Source organism: Lepidothrix coronata, unplaced genomic scaffold (genome assembly GCF_001604755.1).
Source record: "Lepidothrix coronata isolate B3197 unplaced genomic scaffold, Lepidothrix_coronata-1.0 Scaffold3, whole genome shotgun sequence".
In the NCBI taxonomy this organism is placed as follows: domain Eukaryota; kingdom Metazoa; phylum Chordata; class Aves; order Passeriformes; family Pipridae; genus Lepidothrix; species Lepidothrix coronata.
In genome coordinates, this window is record NW_016690183.1 from 12,173,375 (window position 1) to 12,198,041 (window position 24,667).

At 41.7% G+C, this 24,667-nt stretch overlaps 1 protein-coding gene across 1 annotated transcript in view; it reads left to right on the forward strand.

Annotated features, from left to right (window-relative positions):
* The window catches only part of AOAH (acyloxyacyl hydrolase), an 82,618-nt gene that overhangs the window by 42,090 nt on the left and 15,861 nt on the right, over positions 1–24,667 (forward strand). Inside the window, exons 13-17 of the mRNA XM_017822775.1 lie at positions 6,296–6,387; positions 8,697–8,779; positions 15,622–15,658; positions 16,629–16,703; positions 22,914–23,086. Coding sequence (XP_017678264.1) covers positions 6,296–6,387; positions 8,697–8,779; positions 15,622–15,658; positions 16,629–16,703; positions 22,914–23,086 — 460 coding nt within the window. The remainder of the gene's footprint in view (positions 1–6,295; positions 6,388–8,696; positions 8,780–15,621; positions 15,659–16,628; positions 16,704–22,913; positions 23,087–24,667) is intronic.

Here is a 24,667-nt window from a genome sequence, read left to right on the forward strand (position 1 = left end):
GGTTGAAAAAGGAGAAGTGGGTCACTTTCCTTTGCAGAAAGAGTGCCTCCAGGTTAGAGCTGGTGCCCGTCACTGGGGCAGGGAGGGCTAAGAGAGATGTGTTCCCTCACTGGCCTTTTGTAGTCACACCACTGACAGCATATAAAATAAAAGGAGTTAATATGTCACTGGAATTGGAGAAGGTAAATACAGTGTATGAGTAGAGTAAAAAAAAGAAGCCTGGATTTTACATGGAGATCCAGTGCCGCCTTGAGCCAGTCCCAGATATCTCTTGTGGTGTATGTTCTAAGTCCAGTAAGAAAGGGATGCATTAAAATACCACTTACTGGAGCTAGCAGAGGAAGGTAAAGAAGAATAGTATAGATATTCTTGTGTACCTTCAGACACTGGGTACCCTGAGCTGAGCAGCATGAGACAGACCTCTGACGTGGGTATGGCACAGTATATTGGTAACATAAAGGAACTTTGGAAAATCAGTTACAGCTACACAGGGTAAAGCAAGGCTGAGCTAATCATCTTTCAGGAGATGCAGCCCTCCTACAGCTAGCTGAGCTCTACAGTAGTGCACTGCGCAGCCACCATGGTGTATGTGGTACATGGGGTTTGGGGTAGGAAAGAGCAGATTCTGTTCTAGGACTATTTGCAAGCTTTCCTACCAATCTGGAAAAAATACAGCAGTTAAATATTAATGTAGAGATACAGAGAGCCCAATCATATTCAAAAACTATTATCTATGATTAAACTCTTGCAAAATTAAAATGTTATTTAATTTGGAGCTCACCTTGGATAAGAAAATTGACACCTGAGCACAAAAGTGCCAGCAAAAACATTTCTGAGCTAATTCAGACTTTATCATTGCCTCTTCCTCTTGCTTGTCATCTCTGTCTTGCTCTCTCTGTGTAGAATGACAATAGCAGCAATTCCACTGCCTTGGGGTTGCAAAGGTGCAATACTGTTGTCTCTTGATGTGTTGTATTAAATGCTACTGGCAAATATAGGTTTAATTAACAAATTAACAGGCTTCATTGCTTTTTCAGTGCAAGACTTTCCTCAAGGAGATTTTCTAAGCACATCTAGGGATGGGTTTGTTACCACAGACAATGCAGAGAGTCTATGTACTAATCTCACGGAAAACATCTTTAACCTGAGACCACAGAAAGAATATGAAGTTAAGGCTTGGGGAGGAAAGAAAAAGGCATCAGCTTTGTGCACCTGTTGTTCCCCTGTACTGTCAAACTCAAGACATTTGCTTTGATTCTGTCCAAATTTCTTTGATAAGACATATGAAAATATTAGTTTACCAAATGGTTTTATCTACAGTCAATATTAGAGTCAGTTCAAAGCTTTAATTTCCATTTCTGTAAAATCTTAAACCTCTTAATGGAATTCCAAACAGGGCTTCCTCACCCCTGCCCTGTAGAGGTTTTTTTATCATGTGTACAGGGAAAAGGTTGTGTGCCTGTTAACTCAGATTTATTAAGATTTTATTACTTTAATGTTTTTCTATATTTTTACATATCCATTTTATATACTTTATACATTTCACATATTTCTTATTTATATTTATCCTTTTACATGTTTACATATACAAGTGTTTACATATACAAGTATAGAGTGAAATTTACACTTGGTAACAATGCTGTGGGCCCATCTGTTAATCAGCACCACATCAGTGGTGGCTGTGAATTCCAGTTTTAAAGATAATTATGTGTAGAAATAATTTTTCAGGGGAGATGCCGAAAATTTCATTAAGAGACTCTGCAAAATGCTGTTTTTCCCTGATTATGCTGCACATATTCTACCGTGCAAAGGACTAATTTTGATGAGTAAGGGAAGAAAGAGAATGCAAATGAGAAATTTCCTCACTGAAGCAGGCTCAGGATGCTGTTTGGGTAGCTGGATGATTAACACAGGGGTGATGAGATGAGGATTTGGGCTGAACAACTTTGGAATTCATATGCCCATGACGCTGAATTGAAGAGCATTGTTGGGAAGATGTTGTATACTGGATTGTGGATTTCCTGGTCTAATTAGGAATTTACTGCCCTCCTAGCAGTGGGATAATAACCCCCTGTGTAATCCAGTGCAGAGGGACGTGCTTCAGTTACATGCCCCATGCCATGGAATGCATCGAGTTGCATCATTTACTCTTCCCATATCAAGTCCTCTAGTGCCTTCCTGTTCTTTCTGTTTCCTTTCACCTGACCAAATGTGGAGATCTGACTCATATTCCTGCATCCACCAAGGAGACTGGTTTGAGGGGGAAAACTTGCAAGCACCTGGGCACCAGCCTGCCCACAATGAAGCAGCCATAGGCACCCATTTTGTCTGTCACCAAGCTTGAGCATGTATGATATCACAGTGGGGAGCTGTGTTTTCTGGTGATATTTCCAAAGGCTTTACCTAGGAGCCAGGCACATATACAGTTATCATACCTCTCAGAGGGTGTTCTTCCCAATAAGAGCATATGGAGGCATTACTTGGTGTGGAAAATATCCATTATAAGGTGGACACATCTTTGAAAGCTGTAGCTCAGGCATGTTATTTCTCCAGTTAAAACAAGCAAACAAGCAAAACCAACAAAAATATTCCCTCACTCTTCTCTATGTAGCACTAGGGGAAGTCACAGGTACCTTACAGGAAGAGAATTATACAGCTGTAAGAAGGGGATGAGTCAACTTTATTTTGGCTTTCTGCTTGTCAATAGCTTCTGGCTTCGTCAGACTTTTCTTTCAAAAGGTTCAATAAGAATTGAGCTGAATATTCATTCCTTTGACCTGAAAATTTGTACACTAAAAATGAAGTGTGATGCAGTAGGTGTGCACTTTATGAGGTTTAGTAAAGCAGAAGAAATGCTGGTAAGGATTTTTGGAGGTGGATAGTTTTTGTGGAAAGCTAATATTGAAAACACTGGTGTGTCTAGCAATGGATATTGTGCTCCTGCTGCTCTGTCCATCTGTTTGCAATTGACTTCCAAATAGCTACTAAATGCAGCATTTTTCTGTTACAGATTTGGAATAGAAATGACTTTTATTTCTCATTTTAGAGACAATTTTATTTTGAGATAAAAGCACTATATATTTACAAATGTGCTGGAAATAATACCCTTTCTAGAAGGAGGAATTTTAAAACTGTTGGATCTCTTTTTCATGCTGAATAAAGAGAAAAATAAATCCTGCATTTATCCATAGTCCAGTGAATATCTATTTGCCCAAAAACTCAAAGGGTTCTCAGGTTTCATTAAAGTAACTGTTTCATAGTATTTATTTCCTATTAGCAGAATTCATAATTTCTTTAAATGTGAATTCAGGATGTCCTGAACCCTTATCCTACTGACTTTTTTTTTTTTTTGCCACCACTAGAAAAATCAGAAGTTTGATATGTGAAATTCTTATTAAAAACATTCTCTAGCTTCCCTCTAAATCCACTGAAATGCAGGTAAGTTTCTCCCAGCTAGTACTGTGATGACTAAGGTGCCGCATTTTGCGGGAAATAAGGTTATAGTTTTGCTAATTTCAAACCTCTGCCCCCTGCAGCTTTACAGAATAGAAATGTTATTTATGCTTTTTAAAAAGATATATTTTGGTTTTCTCAAGGGCATTAAGGTTTGCTTATTTGTATATTTAGAATAAGAAAGTTGTCTGCTGTACTTAATACTATCACAAGGACTTGAACAATATTAAGGGATGTTTCAAAGATTTCAGGATTTCCAGGACTGACATTTCTACAGTCTTGTATAAGTGTGAGGTTTCCAGTGCCCTTTTGTGTTCTGATTTTGAAAATCTCTTGCCATAGCAACCCTGAACCTTCTTCTGTTTAAGCACAGCTTGGCATTCATACATTTAGCATCAGCCACGGCTTTGGCTGCCCCGTATTTCAAGGCAGGACACATCTAGGAGATGAGAATATTCATTGAAATGAGACCCATCTAGAGCATTCGAGGCTAAAATATGGCATTTGAAGCTAGGCTGGAATAACTTTCTACTGATTCTCCGCTAAAATCTGATGCGTAGGCTGAAGTAAGTTTCTCAGCCAGAATAGTCTAGAGAATGATATTTAGACAAGTCTGTGCTCAAAAGAGTTTTATGCTAAAGGTCAATATAGTTTAACCTCCAGAGTAGGACGCATTTGCATCTGAGACTAAGAGAAACACAGTCTGTTAGACTGTACTTTCCAAACTATGTCGCTGCAGAGTTTAAGGTCTAGCATTCTTCTGAAATTTCCATTAACTACTCAACTCCACCCTTTGGAACTGAAATATCTTCAAAAGTCTGGCCTTAAGTGCTTTGTTGGAAAAGTGTCAATGCTAAATGTATATACAGTTTTCAAATACAACTATAATTTTGAGCTCGAATGTTCCTTTCCAAACCAATTTGCATCTCAGTTAGGTTCTGGCTAATTCATATTTGAACTAAGTTTGCAGGGGAAAAAAAAGCCAAACAGTTAAAAGTTTTTGGGACTTGTCCAATGAATATATTGTTTTTGAGTGCCAACAGGAAATAATGAGAGAATTGGTCATAGAATATTTAATAATTTTTACCTCTTTTTATGTTATATGCTGATATAATATATCTCTCATATGCTGTGACTTATAAGAGATCATATCTGCAGGGTTGTTTTTTTCTGTGCTAAGTGACTATTTCTGTCATCTTTAATGCAAAACTATGAGGAGGGAAATATTGCAAATGGCTAAGCCATACTGCTCATAGCTGTGCCCTTGGATTAAGTGGTTGTTTGCACACAAAACTAACAGATTTGAAGAAGGCAGATTTGAAGGTTCCCTCCACCCCTAAAAAAACCAGTAATTTTTATGTATGTATGTATATACGGATACACTCAAGGACACATACATATGTGAGAGAGAGAGAAAGAGAGAACTGAAAGATAATTAATACATGCCCATTTTCACCTTTGTAACTAATGCAGATATACTGTAAGTAGGTCAAATCTGCTGTTACATGCTTTAAACTGGCATCTGCTGTGCATTAGACTGCTCAGAGCTTGGCTTCAGGATTTCTTTCCCCACAACCCCCCTTTATTTGCCTTTCTTCCTCTTTCCCTGCATCTCCCTCCATCATCTTACAGTCAAAATCCACAGACGTATACTCAACCCAAGTATAGCTCCCATTCACCTAAATGATAATTTTCTGGGAATGAGAACTTGGTGGTGACCACAAGATTTAGCTCTTCTGTGGCTGCTCAGTTACATCTGACCCTCCTGGATAAAGAATTACCCACCTGCTTGTTGTTTATAGCAGTGAGGTCTTAAGGAAACCCCACAATTGCTTGGAGAGAAAATGAAGCTAATAAATTATATGGATTAAACTAGCCTGTAAGTTCTTTGGTATTATGTTTTGACCTTCTTTTGGTTATTACCTTTTCCATCAGCAGTTTTTCCTGTATGAGCACACTGGATTTATACTTTTGTCTTTGCAAGTATACCCCAGACTAGCAGATGCCGGAAATTTACTCCATGTTCTCGTCCTTCTGAGGTGGCACAATTTATCAAGGCTGTTTTTCTAACCTTTCATGATTTTTGGGACAGTCAGAAATCAAAGTGGAAAGGAACAGGGCACTGTGTTTTGAATGTGCAACATGGCTTGCATCTATAGAGAGGCTTTCACAGAGACAGTCACTTTAAAAATGTTAGGGACTAATATCAGCAAAAGCAGAGGAGGGTAAAGGATGGATGTATCTCCCAGGAAGGTTATGTCACATGATGTGTTTTTCTCCCTGGTCCCTGCCATGCTCAGGGGCCTTTCTGACTCTGTTGCTTTAGTGCCATCTCTAAAATTTGCAGTGAGGACCAGGCAGAGGTTTTTAGGGGATCGGATGCTTGCAGCTCATTCTGCTGGAGAGAACAGGAGAGCTTTGAGTGAATTTGACATTATACTTCTGCCATATGCTCTGGGGACATCACACTGTCATCTCTTCCTGTGCCCAAGGTTGACCCACCTTTGAACAGGATGGATGCTGGAGCAAACAACTGCTGCCTTGGTGGTCTGCACCTGCAGTACGTACTCCATATCGGGAGGAGTTTTGGACTCCTCCAGAATTAAAGGGTACCAGAAGCTGCAATTCAGATATCTCTTCTGCTTTTCCTTCCTCCATCTCTTGATATGTCTGCCTTACAAGAGTCAACTTTTTAAGTATATGCATACATAATTACCACTACTGGCTGTATTTACAATTGCAGCTGTCTGGCTAATGCTCCGGCTAAGAACTGTTCAAATTTGCTAAAAGGATTTTTGTCTGTGAGGGCAAAACTGTGTTGATTTAAGAATTTCTCTTTCAGAAATCATTTGCTAATCTTCCAATGGCTTTCAGTGACGAGCTTGACTGGCCCCAGTTCTCAGAGATCACTGGATTTCTGAATTCCACTATCGGGTAAGACAACCAGCAGGGAGGGTGGCCAAGTCACAGCAAGTCTCAAGGTCAATCAAAGCACAGCAAGGAAAAAAAACTCACAAGACAGTGCTTTAAAGGAAAGATAAAAAAATCCATTCAGATCTGCTTCTGCCCTTTCTAAAATCAAGATTGACACTGGATTTAGGGTTTTTAAAAAATATTTTAAGTATATAACCAGATCTTCCTGAAATTTGAGGTAGGTTTTAGAACTGGTCTAATTGAAATTTAGAAGGAGAAAATCTTGTTCTTTACAAAATTCTGGGGAAGAGAGAAGGGGAGCATTGCTGAAACTAACAAAAATCAGCATTTCCTTTTTCTTTTTTTTAATCTTTTCCTCTTCCTCAGATTTTCTTTCTGCTGCTGAAACAGTGGAATAAATGGTAACCCCTTAGGGGGAAATCTTTCTCTCCTCCCTCCACCCTTTGTTTTTTAACACATTTAGAGGGAAATAGCAAAAGAAGAATTTGGAAGAGTCTGTGACCTAATTTGCTGTGTTAGCTTGGCTCATGTGGATGGGGAAGGATGTAGGGATAGATGGGAAAAAAAAGAAGTTTCTGCCAAAAAAGAAGGAAAATAAAGTCTAAACACTTGAAATACCTGCAGTTTTAACTGTTAAACTAAAAAAAAATTATTATAATTTTATTAATCATCTGTCTGGCCAGCATTAAGAGGCCTTTTAATGCTGCCAGACCTGTACAGTACAATCACCAACAGTACCTGGTCGGACCTGAATTTCAGACAATTTTTATTTTATTTGTGTAAGATAGGTCAGGAATAGAGTTGAATGCCAAACCAAGCATGAGTCAAGCCTAAAGAGGCTCTCTACCAACAGAATTAAAAAGTTGGCAGAATTATATTCTTTTCCAGGAAAAATATCTGTTGCACCATACACTTCTTGCTTCCTTTTTTCTCCCAGTAAAAAATCCAGGCTCCCCGCCTCAGCTACGTTCACACAGTGTCTGCTTTAAGAAGGTTTACTACTTGACAAGCCAACGGGAAACATCTATGCAGCCTCCTCTATCAGAGCCATAGCAAAACTGACCTTTAAAAATCTGTTACAATGTCCAGCCACTCAACACACGGCATTTGTCTGGGCTCCAAAGAATCTGAAGTCCACAAATGATCAGAGATTAGAGCTGACTCCAAAGTTGTCAGTGACAAGCCTTGGTCCAGAGTTCAGTTTTTAATCTCTTTCACTTCTGGAAGAAATAAAAATCAAACAACTGCCTGGGATTTCAAGGTATCTTTAGGAGAAGTAGCTCAAAATCCCACACCACAATAAGTGCGGTGGAGACTGGCTGGCACTGTGCAGTGGGAGGATACCTGTTACTTCAAGACTGCCCAAGCAGAGATACAAACTGGTGTGGTCCGTGTCCATCTTTCCCACCCCCTGATAAGCAAACAGGGATACCACTTTTTAACTAATATCCTCTGAATGAGAAGGTGTGTTTCCTCCTCTTCCTCTGCCTGCCCACTGTGTTGAAAACCAAAGAGGTTGAGCATTTCTTGCGTGACCTATTGCATGGTGACTGGCTGAGGTTTTTCTACGCAGGTAGTTACTTCTTGTTGCTGATTTAAAACTTATTATTGCCTTCTGTATCCTAGTCTTCATCCAAGTTTGTTGTTGTTAAGGCATGATATTTATCTGATTCCTTTGGTTTCTCAGTTCAAACACAAAATCAGCAGCCCAGAAAGAGATGATCAGGTACTTCTGACTGCGAGCTTGGTCTTCTTATCAACCTTTGGGCTGTTATTCTTTTCACTTGCTTTTTGATTTTTCTCAACAGTGCAAAGTAAAGAAGAGAACTAATCACAATCAAGCATAACCTGCTTTCAGATTAATCTGTCCAAGATTTATGTTGTTGGGAAATGATTTCCCTGCCAATATTTCTTCTCTTTTATTTACTGTTCCATAACAACCAATTGAAAAGCCAATTTGTGAACAATCAACAGGATTATTTTGATAAATGATGTATAACAAAAAGGTTTTTAAACACATTATCTGAAAGACCAGCATAAAAGCATTGTTCCTGGATGGAACAATGTCAAAGAAACTTTCCATCAATTTATAGTTTCTGAAAAGATATCTTGGCTTCATTTTAGGCAACTCTGTTCAAGATTAAAAAGATTTATGACCACAAAAAAGGAGAGATAATGAAATAGAAGTATATACATAACTGGGGTACTAAGTTGTTCAGAAACAAGAACATATTTCTTTTTTAATATCAGCTTTATTTTTATCAGTATCATATGAGTTTAGCAGTTTGCATTTTCTCAATTTGTTTCAGAGGCTGGACAGACTCTCTGTATCTGCGTTTACGCAAGAGAAATCGCTGTAATCACAGAGACTTACAAAACATTTCCCAAAATGGTATGTTAACTTTTTTCATTTTTTGTTGTTTTGTTTTGGTTTTTTTTTAACATTGCTACTGCTGATACTCGATGCTGCATTAATGACCGTCTTTCAGAAACAAAGAGACACCCCTTCCTAGTTGCATGCATTTCTTATGGAAAAAATAGAGAACAGAACTTATTCAACTCAGCACCTTTTCTTCTTGCTCTGAGCAGGGAGGGGTGTGGCTTGATCCCTTTTATCAACACGCTAAGAATTTCCACCGGATTAAAACCGGTGTACCCCACTGTAACTCTATGGACCTTTTTTGACTAGGGCCAAAATGAGGGATTTAGAGGGATGTCACTAGTAGTGACAGAGATAAAAGGGCCGTTCTCCGTCTACTCCGGAGGCTGTGGCATGGTCCCTGCTTGCATGCACTCCTCTGCTCTATACTCCTGCAGGGAATGCTGAGAGAGCCCTATACTGCACCCTACGGTAGCACAGGGGACTCTTAGGGCTGCCACACCAGCAGGCAGAGTGAGCACAAAACAGTCGTCAGTCTCATAGCAAGGCTGTCCATGACATCCTAAGACATCCCTTGGGGGCCAGCAAGCAGAGATCCTCCTGCAAAACTGGGAAGGTCAACGGTGCTCATCTCAGTGTGCTCTTACAACAGATTTAAATAAGTAATCAGACACAAACAAAGCACTGGTGGGACAAAGACAGGAAAGAACTCTGTTATGCTTTAATTAATTATTTTTGTGAGGCTGGCATAACATCTTTCTATGAAAAAACTTTCATATATATATATATATATGCATATAAATATGCAGAAGACTTGACCTACCTAGAACTAAGGAAAGTGTTTTGCATGGTACCTCAGTGTGCAGTGAAGAAGAGAAAGATTATTACAATAAGAGGTGGGTAGAGAAAAACCTAAGCAGGGAAGAGTAGTGGGTTTGAGAGAGAATCTATGTCCCCTATGCATCTCTTCTGAGGCTAATGCAGCTTAACATTTGGAGTGGTGACCTTAGAGCAAAGACCAGGGTACATGCTTGATAGCTTCTGTGAATGATGCAAAACTGCAAAGTATTAACCATCCTAGAGCAGGACACATCGTTACACAGGAATAATTTAGATGAACTTGGGAACAGCAGTGACAGGAATTGCAGCAAATGCAATTGTACAAAACATCTATGACAGAACTAGTGATGAGATTTGTCTGTGAACTAGTGGCTCATCAGCCAGAGGTGGTGGAGGAACAGAGGCACTGGGGTCCAAAGGGAAATTCCAAGAAACCATCAGGAGTACAGGATCAACTGGAAAGAGACTAAGGAGGTTGCAAGATGCATCATGCACAGCATTTTCTCTAGAGACAAGGAGACAGTCCTTCCTCATATAAGTCCACTGATAAGAACTCAGAATTTGAGCCCCTTTTGTCTAGGGAGGACTGACTTGGGTGGGTATAGATACAGAAAAGGGCTTTAGAGAGAATTAGGGCAATGGAGACTTCTGAAGACACGCTGGCATTTCAGCAAAGCAAAAATTAAATGGTGTTATGGTTTTGAATCCCTTTGAGGTATAAACACCACAGAGTGGGAAGAATGGTTTAAACTGAAGGATAGCTCTGGTACAAGAACATGGGTTTTCACTAATCCTACCTCTGTTTGGAGAGGAAATTTAAAAAAAAAAAGGTTACTAACAAGGAGTAAAAACCTAGAATGACCCTCAAAACAGAGGAATAAGGGCAAACAAGAAACCCTGAGTTGTTTCAAGACAGAGTTGAATTAAATTTGACAAAGAGGTTGTATGAAGACGTGACAGTAATCCTCCTTAGAAATTGAGGTTTATGATGTTAGCTTTTGTGTCTTGGATTAGGTGATGTTCCCAACAGCAGGTTTAAAAGACACTTGATTATGCTGTGATTATCCCTTTGTGTTTCCATTGTATTTAATTAATTTTCATGCTTCAGAAAACTGGCTGCAGAAGCTTGGGAAAATTTATTCTCCTTGGGTAGATAATTTGGCTTTATGGGATGCTCTTCCTTTCCAACAGATGATTCATGTTGGCTGCAAGTGAGGAGCACTGCTGCCCCTGGAGCTACTTAGAAACTCGTTAAATGTTTGGAATATTTCTGCAATATTTAGGGTCAGAAAGGGTCTGCCTCAGCCCTACCTTCAACAAACAGACACATACAAATATCTCAAAGGCAAGCGTCAAGAGGATGGTGCCAGACTCTTCTCAGTGGTGCCCAGTGACAGGACAAGGAGTAATAGCCATAAACTAAAACACATGAAGTTCCACCTCAACATGAGGAAGAATTTCTTTGCATTGAAGGTGGCAGACCGCTGCAAAAGGTTGCCCAGAGAGGTCATGGAGTCTCCCTTTCTGGAGACATTCAAAACCCACCTGGACAAGTTCCTGTGTAACCTGTTCTAGGTGACCCTGCCTTGGCAGGAGGTTTGGACTGGATGATCTCTAGAGGTCCCTTCCAATTCTAATGATTCCCTGATCTTACCAGGCAGAAGAGGTTGCACAGACAGGTAGCATGATGCAAGAATCACTTCCAGGCTCAGGTGGGCATTTTCACCTTAAAAATTGCCTTCTGGTGCCAGCACCAATGGCACTGGCAACGCCTCTCATATGCCTTCCTACTTCCTGTGGCACACTTGGTGCTCCTGAGGCTTTGAGACTTCTGTGAAAGCATTTTACAATGTGTTTGGTGTCATCAATCAGGTGTTTCTGACTTTCTTGCCTGTAAGATGCAGGGCACTAAAGTTGATGGCTCTTGCAGTCCCCCAGTTGTGCTTTCTGAGAGAATAAAAAAAAGGGCCAAACTAGATGGTCATGGATGACTAGGTGTGAGTGGTTCTTCTCATTTCTGTCCAGTTCATCTCAGTACATGATAGCCTAATTACCTTGTTCTGTTCTCCTTACATTAATGGGGGTGGTAGTTCCTGCACCTCCTTTTCCCAATTCCCTTGTAGTTTTTTTTTTTTAATAATCTCTCACTGTGTGCATCGTTCATTTTTCTCTCCACGTATCTCCTTTCCACTTACACTACAGACACTTGCAGGATATAAAAAGAGGTGAACCTGTGACAGGGCAAAAGACTCTGAAGAAAATTGAGAGGGGAATTTAAAAAAGGGAAAAAACTACAAGTGAGAGAAAAATCTCAGGATGTCTTCCCTCGATGTCTTCTCTAAATCATCACACTGACACTACACTGTAAAGGTTCACTTTTATTGCCTCATTTGGCTTAATAGTTTCCCTGAATGGGAGGATTTAAATAGCCACTCTCAGTGGCAATAAAGCAAAAAGTTGGCCACTAGCCTGACCTAACCTCACCTGGGACAACTAAACCTTCCTTTGAAAATGATGCTTCACAGCCCCACATGTATGCAATGGGAGGATGAGTCACTAGAGAGGATGATCTGGTGGGGAAGATGTGCAGCCAAGAGCTAGAGCCCAGGGATGGCATTGTGTCAGACCTCAGCATGGAGGGACTTTCCCCACTGACCTTCTCAGGACATGCATCTTCACTCTGGAGAAATGCTTCCTCAGTCTCTGTGATAGTGGGATTTCTGCCTTCCCTTTCTTAAGAAATCCCATTATCCTCTAGAGACTGTGAACCCTTTCCTCCTCTGCGTCTGGCTGAGGGACAGGACCCGGGAGAGTGCCCCTCAGCTCAGTATGTTACCCATGGCCTGTGAATATACTCGTATCAGAATTGCTGACATTCATTTGGGGTGACCAGTTTTGCTCACCAGGCATCCCACAAAATGCATGGGATATGAAACATAAGTTAATAATTCGTAACAAATCTGTTCTATTCTGACACTACTGTGGAAGTACAGCTTGTGGTTGCACAACAAGCACCTCAGTGTCCTGATCAATGTTTTCTGTCAGAGTGACTTGCTGAACAGTGTTCTGCAGATAATTTTTGTTTGTTCACTATTTTCAATACCATTTTGTTGTGTTTCCTTCCAGCAGCTTCACACAGGTTGATAAGCTATGTGCCATTTCTGGTTTTTGACTGGGTGAGTGGGATCTCCAGGTGTGAGGGCTTGGCATAAATGCTCAGGTGTGGAGTTAGAAAATTCTTCTAAATGTTCTCCAGCACTTGTTGAAGATCTCTTGTTTTGATAGAAACATCCTGACAGTGAAATTGGTTAGATAAACACGGGAAAAGGGAATACCCTCAGATTTTCTAAATAATTACAGCACAATCTTACAATTGTCATCCATGTTTTGCATGAGATACTTGGATAATGTAGGCTATTTCAAAGCATGGGTATTTTATGTTCCTTTGCCATTTTTAGTTTCATCTGTCTCTTTGGGATTCTTGCCTTTGACCAGAAAAATTAGTCCTTTTTAACATGTGCTATGGGTCACTGAGCCATCAACCACCAGTTATCTCACACTGGCTTCAAAACCAGTTAAGAAATAATAATTCTTTTTTTTTTTCTTCATCTGTCCTGGAAAGTCTATTCCACTTGATGTTCATTTGGGGAAAACCAGATACTTTTTTCTTTGCATCATTATATTTTCAATTGCTTTTACAACGTAAGGGAGCAAAAGATTAGAAGTCAATAAGCCTTCTTGCCCACACAGCACTTTTGGTTCTATCCAGACCCAGGGTCTTTCAGTGCACTTTAGTGCTGCTCCCTGTCAGCCATGCAAGGTTTGAGTGCAAGAAAATACAGAAGTGCGGCTCAAGTATTCCAAGGTTTATGAAATTCAGAGTTGCTCACAAGCAGAAGGAAACCCAACCTTGATTCCTCAACCAAAACTAAAAAACCCCACTGGTGTGAAAATATTTGGAAAGAAACAAAAAGAAAGGCAGGAGAGATCCAGGGAGAGCTTCCAGGACATTCAAAAGTGTAAGAGTAACTGTTCTGCCTCATCTCTTTTTGCATCTTGAATGTTTTTATCACAGATTTCATCTTGTATCACAAAAGCTTCCTTGAAGACCCAATTTACCCATGAAAACTGTTTTCTAAAAACCCTTTCATTTTCTTGATGTTTTGATTTGTAACTGTGTTAGTGCTTTCCACAGAGCTGCTTATAACTACCTATGCTTGTGGAGTTAATACATACCCTAAACCAGCTTATTGGGATTTTTTTTATAAATACGTTTTTAATTTCTAGAGGTCCCACTTGTTTATTTGTGCTAGAACTGCAGCCTCAGTCCAGGGAGCCATGTGACAGAATGGCTTTAAGAGGGGGTGTTCCGCTCTAGCTGAAAGAAGGGCTATTAAACAGAAAAAAATAAACTGCTGGTAGTTATGTTCCAAGCCATATTTTCTAAGGATTTTGTGGGGCTCTTATCCTGCTGAAAAGAACTTCTCAACAGACGGGCTGGCTTTTTGAATCAGCAACCCTCAGGAAAGAAGCAGCAGACAGATATATTAATTTTTAGCTTGGAAGAACTGGATTATTTAAAACATAAAGGATTCCTTGATACATGTGGTTGGCATCACGGTGAGTGATAATAACAAAGGCACCACTATTAAAATGCAAAGTGTATTATTGCTACCTTAGGGGTTTATCTCTTAGATCTTTCCCCCATACCAATCCAGCAGGGATTTAATGATGTTCTGTCCGCAAGTTTCCTCCCAAGAGCTGCGGGGAGGACAGGATTTGCTGCTCAAAGCAAGCTTCAGAAGCACAATGTAGAAAAAAGAAGAGACCAGGAAAGAGCTGAGCTGAGAATAGAGGGAGTGTAATACCAGAGGAGAAGGAGTGAGAAAAGAGGAGAGAGTGATAATACTACAAAATAAAAGCAAGTACTACCTGTAGGGCCTGCTTCTCTGAAGTGTATGTTTCTCTGCATTGCTGTGCAGTGAGCTTCTTGCAGTCACAGCCTTAGTCTCATCTTGAACAAAGCCTAAAGTATTTTTTGGCTCCTTGTTTGCTAACACTCTTATACTGCAGGTGATGGAGTTTGATTTGTGTGCTGGCGATGTATATGCAGAGCCTTTAAAGACCTGCTAGTAGGTTTAATGCATAAAAACTTTACTAAATGGGAATGCCTTTCTCATTCAAAATATAAATGAAAGATTACAGATGCTCACAGATGCTTAGGTGTAGCCAGCTCTTTTCCTCAAGTAGGAAAGATTTGCATCCAATCCATTGAAATGCACAGCTTCTTGGGAGGAGTGCAGCTGGTCTAATACTACTTTTTGTAAGTCTGACACTTGTGAGGAGAGCAATGCAGAAACCCAAATGTTGGTGTCTACAGCTATTTAAGGTGCTTTACAGTATCTTTCCCATCTTCAGCTGCCTTTCCAGAAGTGCACAACCTCTCATGCATCCTGTGATGAATCTCCAGCCCTGCTGCAGGTGTCTTGGATAGTCTGGGATGTCAAAAATGGCACTTGATGTCTATGTTTAGGACTTGAATCAGTCCCAATGTGGTATAGCTGTGAGACGCATACTCTCAGAAGAGTGAGAACAGTTCCCTTTGCAATTTATAGGGAAAGTTAAAAGTAGAACGACTGTTGACAAGTCAGGTTGGCTGGTTTACAAGAGACTACTATGTTCAACAGATGGGAAGAAGCTGCCAGATCTGGATTAAAAGCCAGATCAAAACAACCCTTCACTTTAAAGTATTTGATTTAATACAGCCAGAAGTGTGGGACTCAGGTAAAAGGCAGCAGGTCCCTGGATTTAACTTTACTTCTTAATGCCAGCACCTAAAAGTATTACAGAGATGATTTCTTGTTCCATTTCTATTTTTAGTGCTTCTACATTCTTGGAAATATCCAATTAACTCGGGTTTTGCACTTTGGGTTTTAGTTGGTTTTTTGGTTGGTTTTTTTTTGTCACTATAACAATGTTGTACTAATTCTCTTATTCCCACTGTGTGTGATCAGGTGGTTCTTCTGGAAACCTCCTCTATTTAATAAAAAGGTGAGTGTTTAATGGGATTCAAGTGCTAACTCAGGGTACAGAAGCATTGATAGAGTTCTGCTTCTCTGAAAGAAACACGCAAAGCCCTGTAAGGAATATACTATCCACAAGTACTCTAAAAAGTACAGGCACTTTAAGGAATATATTATCCACAATAATGTTCTGAGAAGTACAGCTTCCCTTGACCCTTGTACTCTGAAGTGATGGCTGTTTCTTCTCTGTTATAAACATTAATAAAAAGAAGAAAAACTATTTTAAAGAGTGGATGTCACCATGTCCAGGGCCTTGAACTTGGCTCAGTAAAACCGGTGGGGCATTTCCAGTGATCTTAGGGAAGAGACTAAACCTTTCCATACATCTATGCTTTGTATCCCCTTAACTGTGTGTAGCAATGTACACAGACATAGGTAAGTCCACTGTTATCTCCACACGGATATAACTGTGTATCTACTGGATGGTGAGAGGCAGCAACTCTCCTTTTCAGATGAATTTAGGTGGGCTATGGGTCAGTCAGGTTTAGTTTACTTTAGTTCACATGCCGAGGATTTTTATTGTTCTCTCCTCCGGAAAAAAAGTAGTAAAGAATCCTTGCCCTCTAGCACTGAGCTTCAAACCACATCCTGATTTGATCTTGAGTTCAGTTCTGCACATAGACTTAGTTGTCAGCCAAACATTGTCTTCCTCTCTCATCTCTAATTAAAAAAAAACATTTTGGTTCATGTCTTTGCCCCACAATGAAACTACAGTCCACTAGGGGCAAAAGAGAGATGAAAAAAGATGTGTTTAAGACACTTTACTAAAATATAAAACTATAGTGAAAAGAAAAACCCAAATATAGGAGTGTAGTCATTTCAGCACTGTCTGTATCCAACCAGGCTACTTCCAAATGTGATCTCACACAAGCACGGTGTGTGACTCAGACGCTGAGAGCATATTTCCACATTAATATAGGTGCATATTTATCTTTTAGCTTGGCCAGAAACCAGCTGTTGGACAATCCAGCCATAGTTATCTATGCTACAATTGGGAATGATGTCTGCAACGGGTAAGGTGTAAACTAAATGAACTTTTATGGTAGAATAAATTGGACTTCTTTAGAATACTGCTGACTGCTTGGACGTTTGTGTCTCATTGCTTTGTGCTTATCCATGATGGCATTTTTCTTCAGTTTTAGTCTATCCTTTCTTAATTTTCCGCTGAAAATGCTGGTTGTTGCCTTACCTGTATTTGTCATAAGCACGGATAAGTCCCCATTTGGACCTTGTCTTTCATTTCCTTTTTTTGTAGCCAGTCATAAAGTGACCCATGGCATGTCTGAAGTAATCATTTATAACTTAGCAGAGGAAATTAATAATAACAGCAACGCGGGGAGGGGGGGAGAGAAGAGTTTAAAAGCGTGTATATCTGTCTTATCCAGTGTGTCACCTTCTGTCAGGAGGGAGAGCGTGACTAATTTATCATTTCTGAAGAATCACAAAATGGTCCCCTGTCTAGGTCCATTTTACCCTGCCTCTGCTGCACACTGCCTGCAGTCTTTGCTGTGCTTTCCTGATGAGGTGTTTTGTCTTTCTGGCTTTACTCACATCATAAGCTCTGCAGGAGAATGAACTGAAGCTCTCAAAACTAATAGTTCTGACATTACCCAGAATGGATAATGTCACAGGGACACCAAGATGTCACTAGTTGGATGCTTCCCTTCCTCCAGGTATGGAAGGGCAGAAAACACCTTGCAACCAGGCAAATGCACAGGACATCCATACCGCAGTTTTGGTTTTGAAGAAGGTCTGAGTGCTGTTGCTAGTGCAACATTATTTTCACCATGATCAATCTTCAACTTTTCTTGTATGTTGAAAAAATATACCTGACGTACCTGGAGACTTTCAAAACACTCGTTTCAATAAATGCCACACACTCAGCTGAGTTTCCTTCTAAAGCTATTGAAAACTCTCACCTTCACGTTGTATAATAAAGTTGGAGCTATTCAAACTTGGCCGGTAAAATAGCAAGGCTTGGTATCCTACAATTTCTCTTAATGGGCAGTTCATGGGTTGAAATTTTGCTTGTCAGGTGTTGTTCTCCAGATGAGGATGTCCAAAGCCAGGCAGGACCTTCCCTGGCACTGCAGCACCTGGAAGCCCTCAGCCAGGGCAGAAGTGGTACCACAGGGCCCACCTTTTAGGTCCTTTCCTGACATCACCATTGCCCTAGCCACATCCAGACAGCACACAGAAATAACCTCCCATGAAATCTTCGCCATCTGGTGCTCATGCTCTCTCTGCACCCTTGCCCAAAACTGCCAAATTTGCCCTCAGCACCACACTCCTGTCAGTGGAAGAACACACAAATCCTCAAAAGCAATGCCGTCACTCCCTGCCTCAGTGGGAAAATCAGTCACAGGCCCCTTACCACTTGCTGACAAGACTGTTCTGGGGATCTGTTTACTGAGAAGCTTATGGAGGTATCATTACATCCACCACCAGGGTGATAAACCCCCCTCTCCTCCCTGCCCCAGCCCACCACCCCTTTCAAAGGAAAAAAAAAAAAAAGGCACCTTTGCTGAAGTCCATGTCTCCTGCCATGGATATTTTCCAGGTGTCTTCTCCCAGGTTTGGCCTAGGCTCTTTTGTGTACATATTTCAATTCTGCTGTGTCACTGCCTTTGCTAAAAGCTCCTTTTTTTCCTTTGTTTTATTCCTCATTCTGCAGGTTGCCAAGTCTTTCACTTACCATGTCTCTAACACTGCTTTCTGCTCTTGCCTGAAGTAAAAAGAAATTTTCCAGAAGTTTAAACCATTTTCACCTTGCCTCACCCATTTGGTATATTCCAAAACCTTCCAGAACAGTATTTATTACTTGCTTGAAATTCTGCTGTCTTTTTATCCCAGCATCCATTACGTGGCAGAGACACTTTTGTCTGCTCTAATTCTCTCTACTGTTTTTTGTCTGTTTACTTACAAAACATTCACAGCATCAAAAGAGGCTATCAGGCTTTAGTGACCCCTGTGGCTCCATCAAGGAAAGATTCTGCAGCTTCTGTAGAATGTGCTGTTTCCATTGAGTTGTACAGTGGACAGAGATTTCAGTGTCCAGTCACTGTGTGTAGCTGCCCTGGCTCTGATGTACCTAGAGAGGTTACAGAGGATGCAGAGCATCTGATGGGCTTGACTTCAAACCTAGAGCTTGACAAATAGAAACCTCTTCAAGGGCAGCTTTAAACTGCAACAATGGAACCTTCTTGGCCTTATCCTGTATCTTGCCTTCAAAAGAGAGCAGTGTGCTGAGCATACCAGAGACACAGCTCTTAGCCAAAGCATTGTTAAAATCCGAGTATTTCACCCTGTGCAAAGAGTGGGGCAATGAATAATATGGATGTTTGTAGAGGAAAAAGGTAGTGAAATTGGCAGCCTGTGCTACACATTCCCAGTAGTCTCCATACTGCAGTGTCCAAACAGGGGGGTTAGAAAAATAAAGACAGATGGCAATGGTATCTCTCAGCCCACTGAGGTTTAAATGTGGGACACAGAGACCTAGAACAAAAAAAATCAGACAAGAAAATAATAAGCACCAGAAGTCTCAAATGTTTTGCAGTTGATGCACATATTAGTTACATTTGGGGTGAGGCCCCATTTCTCCAGCCTCTTTGTCACAGATCTACAGTTATTGTATCTGCAACAAACAGAAAGGTGATAGCAGCAAAGCAGGGTGAGCAGGGACCCACTGGGAAAGGAATTTGTGCAAAGTTGCACCAGTACCAGCAAGAGCATAATGCTCCCTTGTTGTAAGACTATCAGCACCAAAGAGCTGCTGTACCTCTCTGGCCCTAAAAGTAGTACGTGAGCAGGCAACAGCTCTAGCCCTCATGCTGTGGGCATCCCACCCCTCTGCAGCGAGCTGGAGCTGAACTGCTCCGCTGTGGATCCAGCTCTGCACGTACATGCATGTGCCGTGTGTGAATGTGTGTGTGTGGCATGTCACACCCCAGCTGGCCCTGTGTGCCCATGGCCCAAACCCTGGGCATGTAACAGCATGTGGCTGGAAAGCAGATGGATGGCTGGAACATTTGCTGGGGAAGTATTTATTTGGGTTGGGGTTAGGGGGAGGGGGAGTTGCTGCCCTATAGGATGTGGCAGGCCAGGCTCACAAACACTGCAGAAGGAGGGTGGAGAGCTGTGTGTGGACTATGCCAGACACTGTTAGAAGGGACTGGAGGAGGTCCCTGTGACAGAGGAGAGCTGGAAAAGCTTAGCACAGATTGCATGAGGCTGTCTGTTGTGTGTGCACAGCTAGAGTACCAACGATGTTAGGATATGCAGGAGCTCTGTGCACATCCAACAATTTTACTGTGTACTTGTGTGTTGTGGGGGTCCCAGATCCAATGCAGCAGGAATCCTAACATTAACGTCTGCTTCCTATGCTCTGACACAATGAACCGAGGGCAACAGCAGCTTCCAAAGGTCCCAGGTGGGCAGAGGCTCTCATGGGCTGCTGACCTGCAGGAGAATGAGGTGATGGTACCACAATAGGCTCATCCAGGCACCTTGAAGTCCTTCTGGCAGAGCTCAAATCTAATATGCCTATAAAATGGCTTTCTTCGTGTTCGGTTTTAATTTCATAACCTGGCATAGAAAGGAAATGTGAAGAAATGGACTGAAATATCTGCATGACTTCAACAGTGTATGACAAGAGAAAGTGGAATTATGAATGTCATATTAATTTTGGCTTACACTGACATGTTTACTTGCAGTAGAGGCCTTGCATCAGAGCAGTATTTTGAAATCAAGTGCTGCAACACCTGTAGGCGAAATGAAGTAATTTCAGGGCAAAACCAGAGTCTTATCTCAGAAGTAGCTTGCTTGGGTGGCTGTCACAAGGATAAACCTGAATCTTAATGCTGTTTTTCAGTTCTCCCTAATCAGAAAGTCTCAAATGCTTCAGCAGCACATGCTGCATTAAGATAAATTTCTGCATCCAGGAAACTCGCCCAATTATTATTTTGTGTGCAAAATGCAGCTCACTGAAGAATCCCAAATCCTTGTTAGGGAACGTGGTTGTCCCATACAGGACTCAGCACCCTTTCCCCCTATCTGAGCCCAGACATTTCTAATGCCTTGAGGCAGAACAACAGTGCTTTGGAAAGCTCCTACTTCTGTAGTGTTCACTGACAAAGAATCTGACCCTATTCCTCAGCAGTTTGCCTGGCACTGCACGCACCAGGTTTGCCCTTCTCTTACCCATGGGAAGCCATGAAAGAGATAAAGTCTTTCCCATGGAAAGGACCTGGATGGAGCCTCCTGGTTGCTAAGGTGATTGCTTCCCTTCTACCCTACAAGGAGAAAATGCTGGAACCACTAAAACAATGAGGGTGAACATTAGTACAATCTTTCTGCTTGGAAGGACATCCCCGTCTTTCTTCCTGAGCAGCACAATCAGGTCCCCAGCAAGTGTTGAGGTTTTCTCCCTGAATGCCTTGGTCAGGTGAGCCACAGCACCGAGACAGAATGAAAAGTGTCACGAGAGACTGCTTCCCAAGGTGCTTGGTCCATGCCATGCGTGGTCACAGATGTTGATGTGCTCCAAATCCCAACTATAGTACCCTTGCTGCTATGTCTGGGGGCTCTTATAAAAGCTTGTGTTGCAAACGCGTGTCTTTATTGCCTTTCCCAATTCAAAAAACAGGCAACTTATTGGTTTCCATGCTCTGCTTTGTGTGCCCCAAGGGAGCCGTGGCCAACCTGGGCTTCCCGGCATTTGTGGAAACTTACAATGGTGTCCTGATTTCCATCCCACTGACTCTTCACTCTGAGACAGGCCAATGGCACATCTCCAGGCAAAGAGAGACCTTTACCCAGAGTGGGCCCTGCTCTGCCTCCCAGGTGTTGCCAGAATGAGATGTCATGGAGCTGGGGTCCCTCCCCACACCAGGGACCCATGGATCCTCTTGCTGGGATGGGACAGCCTTCCTATGGCTGTGATCACCCCCTTGCTTTCAGCCCCTGTTACGGACATGTGCACCACGAGAATGTGGCAATAGCTCCCAGAGAGAAAATGGGTGAATGCTTTTTCTGTAATAAAGTAGGGTTTTTAATAACATAATTAGAGCAGTGTTCTCTAGGCAGCCTGGGGTGGTTTTGGTTGCTTGTTTTTCTTATATAAATTGAAACATATTTCAACTTCAGGATTTAATTTCCCCCCACCTCTCCTGCAGCAATTACAGCTAAATACAAGAGAGGAAGCATAAAGCCAAGCCTGGGACTCTGGCTTGAAGAGGTTCATGCCTGACAGTGAGCCACAAAACATGTGGTCATAGTTGGCTTCATGGCTCTGATTTACCTTTCTGCGCTGTAAATAAAAACTGACTCATTTGCAAATGATAATTCCAGTAGGTGATCTAAGCCTTTTTTCTTTATGAAAGCGTGCTGGGCCTGGCTAGGATGGAGTTAATATTCTTCATTGCAGCTCCTATGGTGCTGCAGTTTAGATTTTTTGACAAAATCAATGCTAACAACACAATACTGGTTTAGCTGTTGCTGTCTAGTGTTTGCATAGCAATGGGGCCCTCTCTGTTCCTCATTCTGCCCCCTGCGTGAATAGACTGGGGCTGCAAAGGAGGCTGGGAGGGGTCACAACTGGGACGATGACCCCAACTGACTGAAGGGATAGTCCGTGCCATGTAACATCATGCTTAGCAATGAAGAGGGAGAAGAGGGTATTTTAGGGAGGTTAACCATCTTTTGTTCAGCAACTGGCCGGGTGTTGGTCTATCCGGGAGGTGATGAGGGATTGTCTTTGCATTCCTTCTTTTGCTTGCTTCTTCTCTCCATTTTTTCCTTCACTTTCTGAACAATAACTGGTTTGTTTTGTTTTTTTTATCTCGACCCCTAAGTTTTCTTGCTTTTACTCTGTCTTTCTTCTTCCTCTGTCTCACTGGGTGGAGCGGGGCCGAAGTGAGTGAGCAGCTTTGTGGTGCTTAGCTGCCCACTGGGGTTAACCCACAAAAGGAGTCCGCTCTATAAAAAAGGAACGCATCTGTGTTTTTAGAGAGACAGGTTACGCCAAGGGAGGGAGGTTTCTATATAACATCTGATTATGGCAATATCAATGAGAAACCAGAACACATGGCATCATTTTTATAAGGTTTTATTTATCTGACTTAATGTGGAAGTGCAGCAAATAAAGAAAATGGCACTGTTTCAGGTGCCTTTTTGGGGCCACAGCATTACCTGACTCAATGTCCTATTGGCATCTTCTTCCTTAGGAACCGTGACACACTGGCCCACATGACTACACCCAAAGAAATGCTCTCCAACGTGATGCAAGCTCTGCGATACCTGGACTCCCGTCTTCCAAACGGCAGCCATGTGATTTTAACAGGCTTGGTAGATGGTCGCTTCCTCTGGGATAACCTGCATGACAGATACCATCCCCTAGGTAAATATGAGGTGTTGTGGGGTTCCTCCTGGTTATCTGTCTGCTCATGTTGCCTTTGCTCTCTAAATAATTCATGGATCTATTAAGAATTTCAAGCAAACCTGACAGAGTGGCGAAGATCTGAGAAATATGAGTCAGATATTTCTGTGCAGCAAAGTCAGAATGACAGTTCTTACCATCCCCACTGCATGACAGGACAGATCCCTATCCTGCCCTGTTACCCCACCAGCGAGACCTACTCAGCTCCAAAACAGCCTCACCACATTCTGTAGATGTGGAAACAAGATGTTCTACCTCAGCCTTGGCCCGAAATCATGGACAGCCTGCCTGCACTTAATCCTGATTGTTGTTACAGGTGGAGCTGGACATTTAGTTAACACCTCCATTCACTGGTTGGTGGATGTTATGGTAAAATTGGATGTGGACCAGGACAGAAGATTAAGTCAGGGGATTGCAAAAGACTGGTTATATATTAGAGAAATAAATTTTCCTCCTGGGTGCCTGCCACCTTCTACACTACCTACAGGTGTAATGGCTGAAACCTCACACCATGTGCAGGCGCGTTTTGGGCCATTTCCTCAGAGTGTAGTTGCTGTAAAGAGCTTTGGGGTATTTTTTTTCAGAGATTTGCAGGCTGCCTTTGGGAGCCTGACATCTCAGGGTGTGAATGAAGCTGTACATCTGACCATTAGCAGACCACTTGCTCCTTGGCTTCATCCTGTGCCAAGCAGCAAGGATGAATGTCATCTCAGGGGGCTTCATTCATTTGCACTGAAGTGTGACATCCATCCTTGGTTAGTCTGATAGCTGTGCCTCTGAGGTCACTGTGGAAACATTTCCCTGGGAATGCGGGATGTTGGGGGGTGGGGAAGCTTGGAAGCTGGTTGCAGAACCCCTTCTCTGCAAGTTCATAGCACCATGCAGTGCATAAAGAATGTGAAATACTTTATGCAGGTAGCAAAGATAGTTTTTACGCCAACAGAAGCAAGTCCCTTGGTCTCAAGTCAAGAGTGTGTACCAGATGCCATTCCACTGCCAAATTTTAGACCAAAAACATGTACTTATTTGTATTTGTGTAAAGGAATCTATTTTGCATCTAACAAGCAAGAAGTTATTTTCGTCTTTGTTCTCATCAGCAAAGAAAGAGAGAAGCTAAACTACATCATTAAAATGGTAGATCACAAATGCAGATGATTTTGGCAACCACAGCTGTCAGCAGAATCTGTGCTGTGGTTTCCCCAAGATTCCCCAATCACTGCCGGTGGGTCCATATCTTTTCCATTTCTATTCCTGATATCTTGTTATATTTTTCTCTAATAAGCACCATACTACTACCAATGGAGAAAAAAAAAAAAAAAAAGAGAAACTCTTGCCCCTTTCAGGGCAAGGGAAACCTGTGATAATTGTTTTTTAGTCACATAAACCCATTTCTCTCCTTGAGCGCATGTTTATCACAGGGATGGTTCCTCTACGGGATATCTAATTATCAAAGACAACACATAGCATTTTTTGGCACCAGCCAAATCAGGAGTGATTAACTACAGAACCAGTTGGAAATCTTTCAGAGGGGCTGATTTGCCT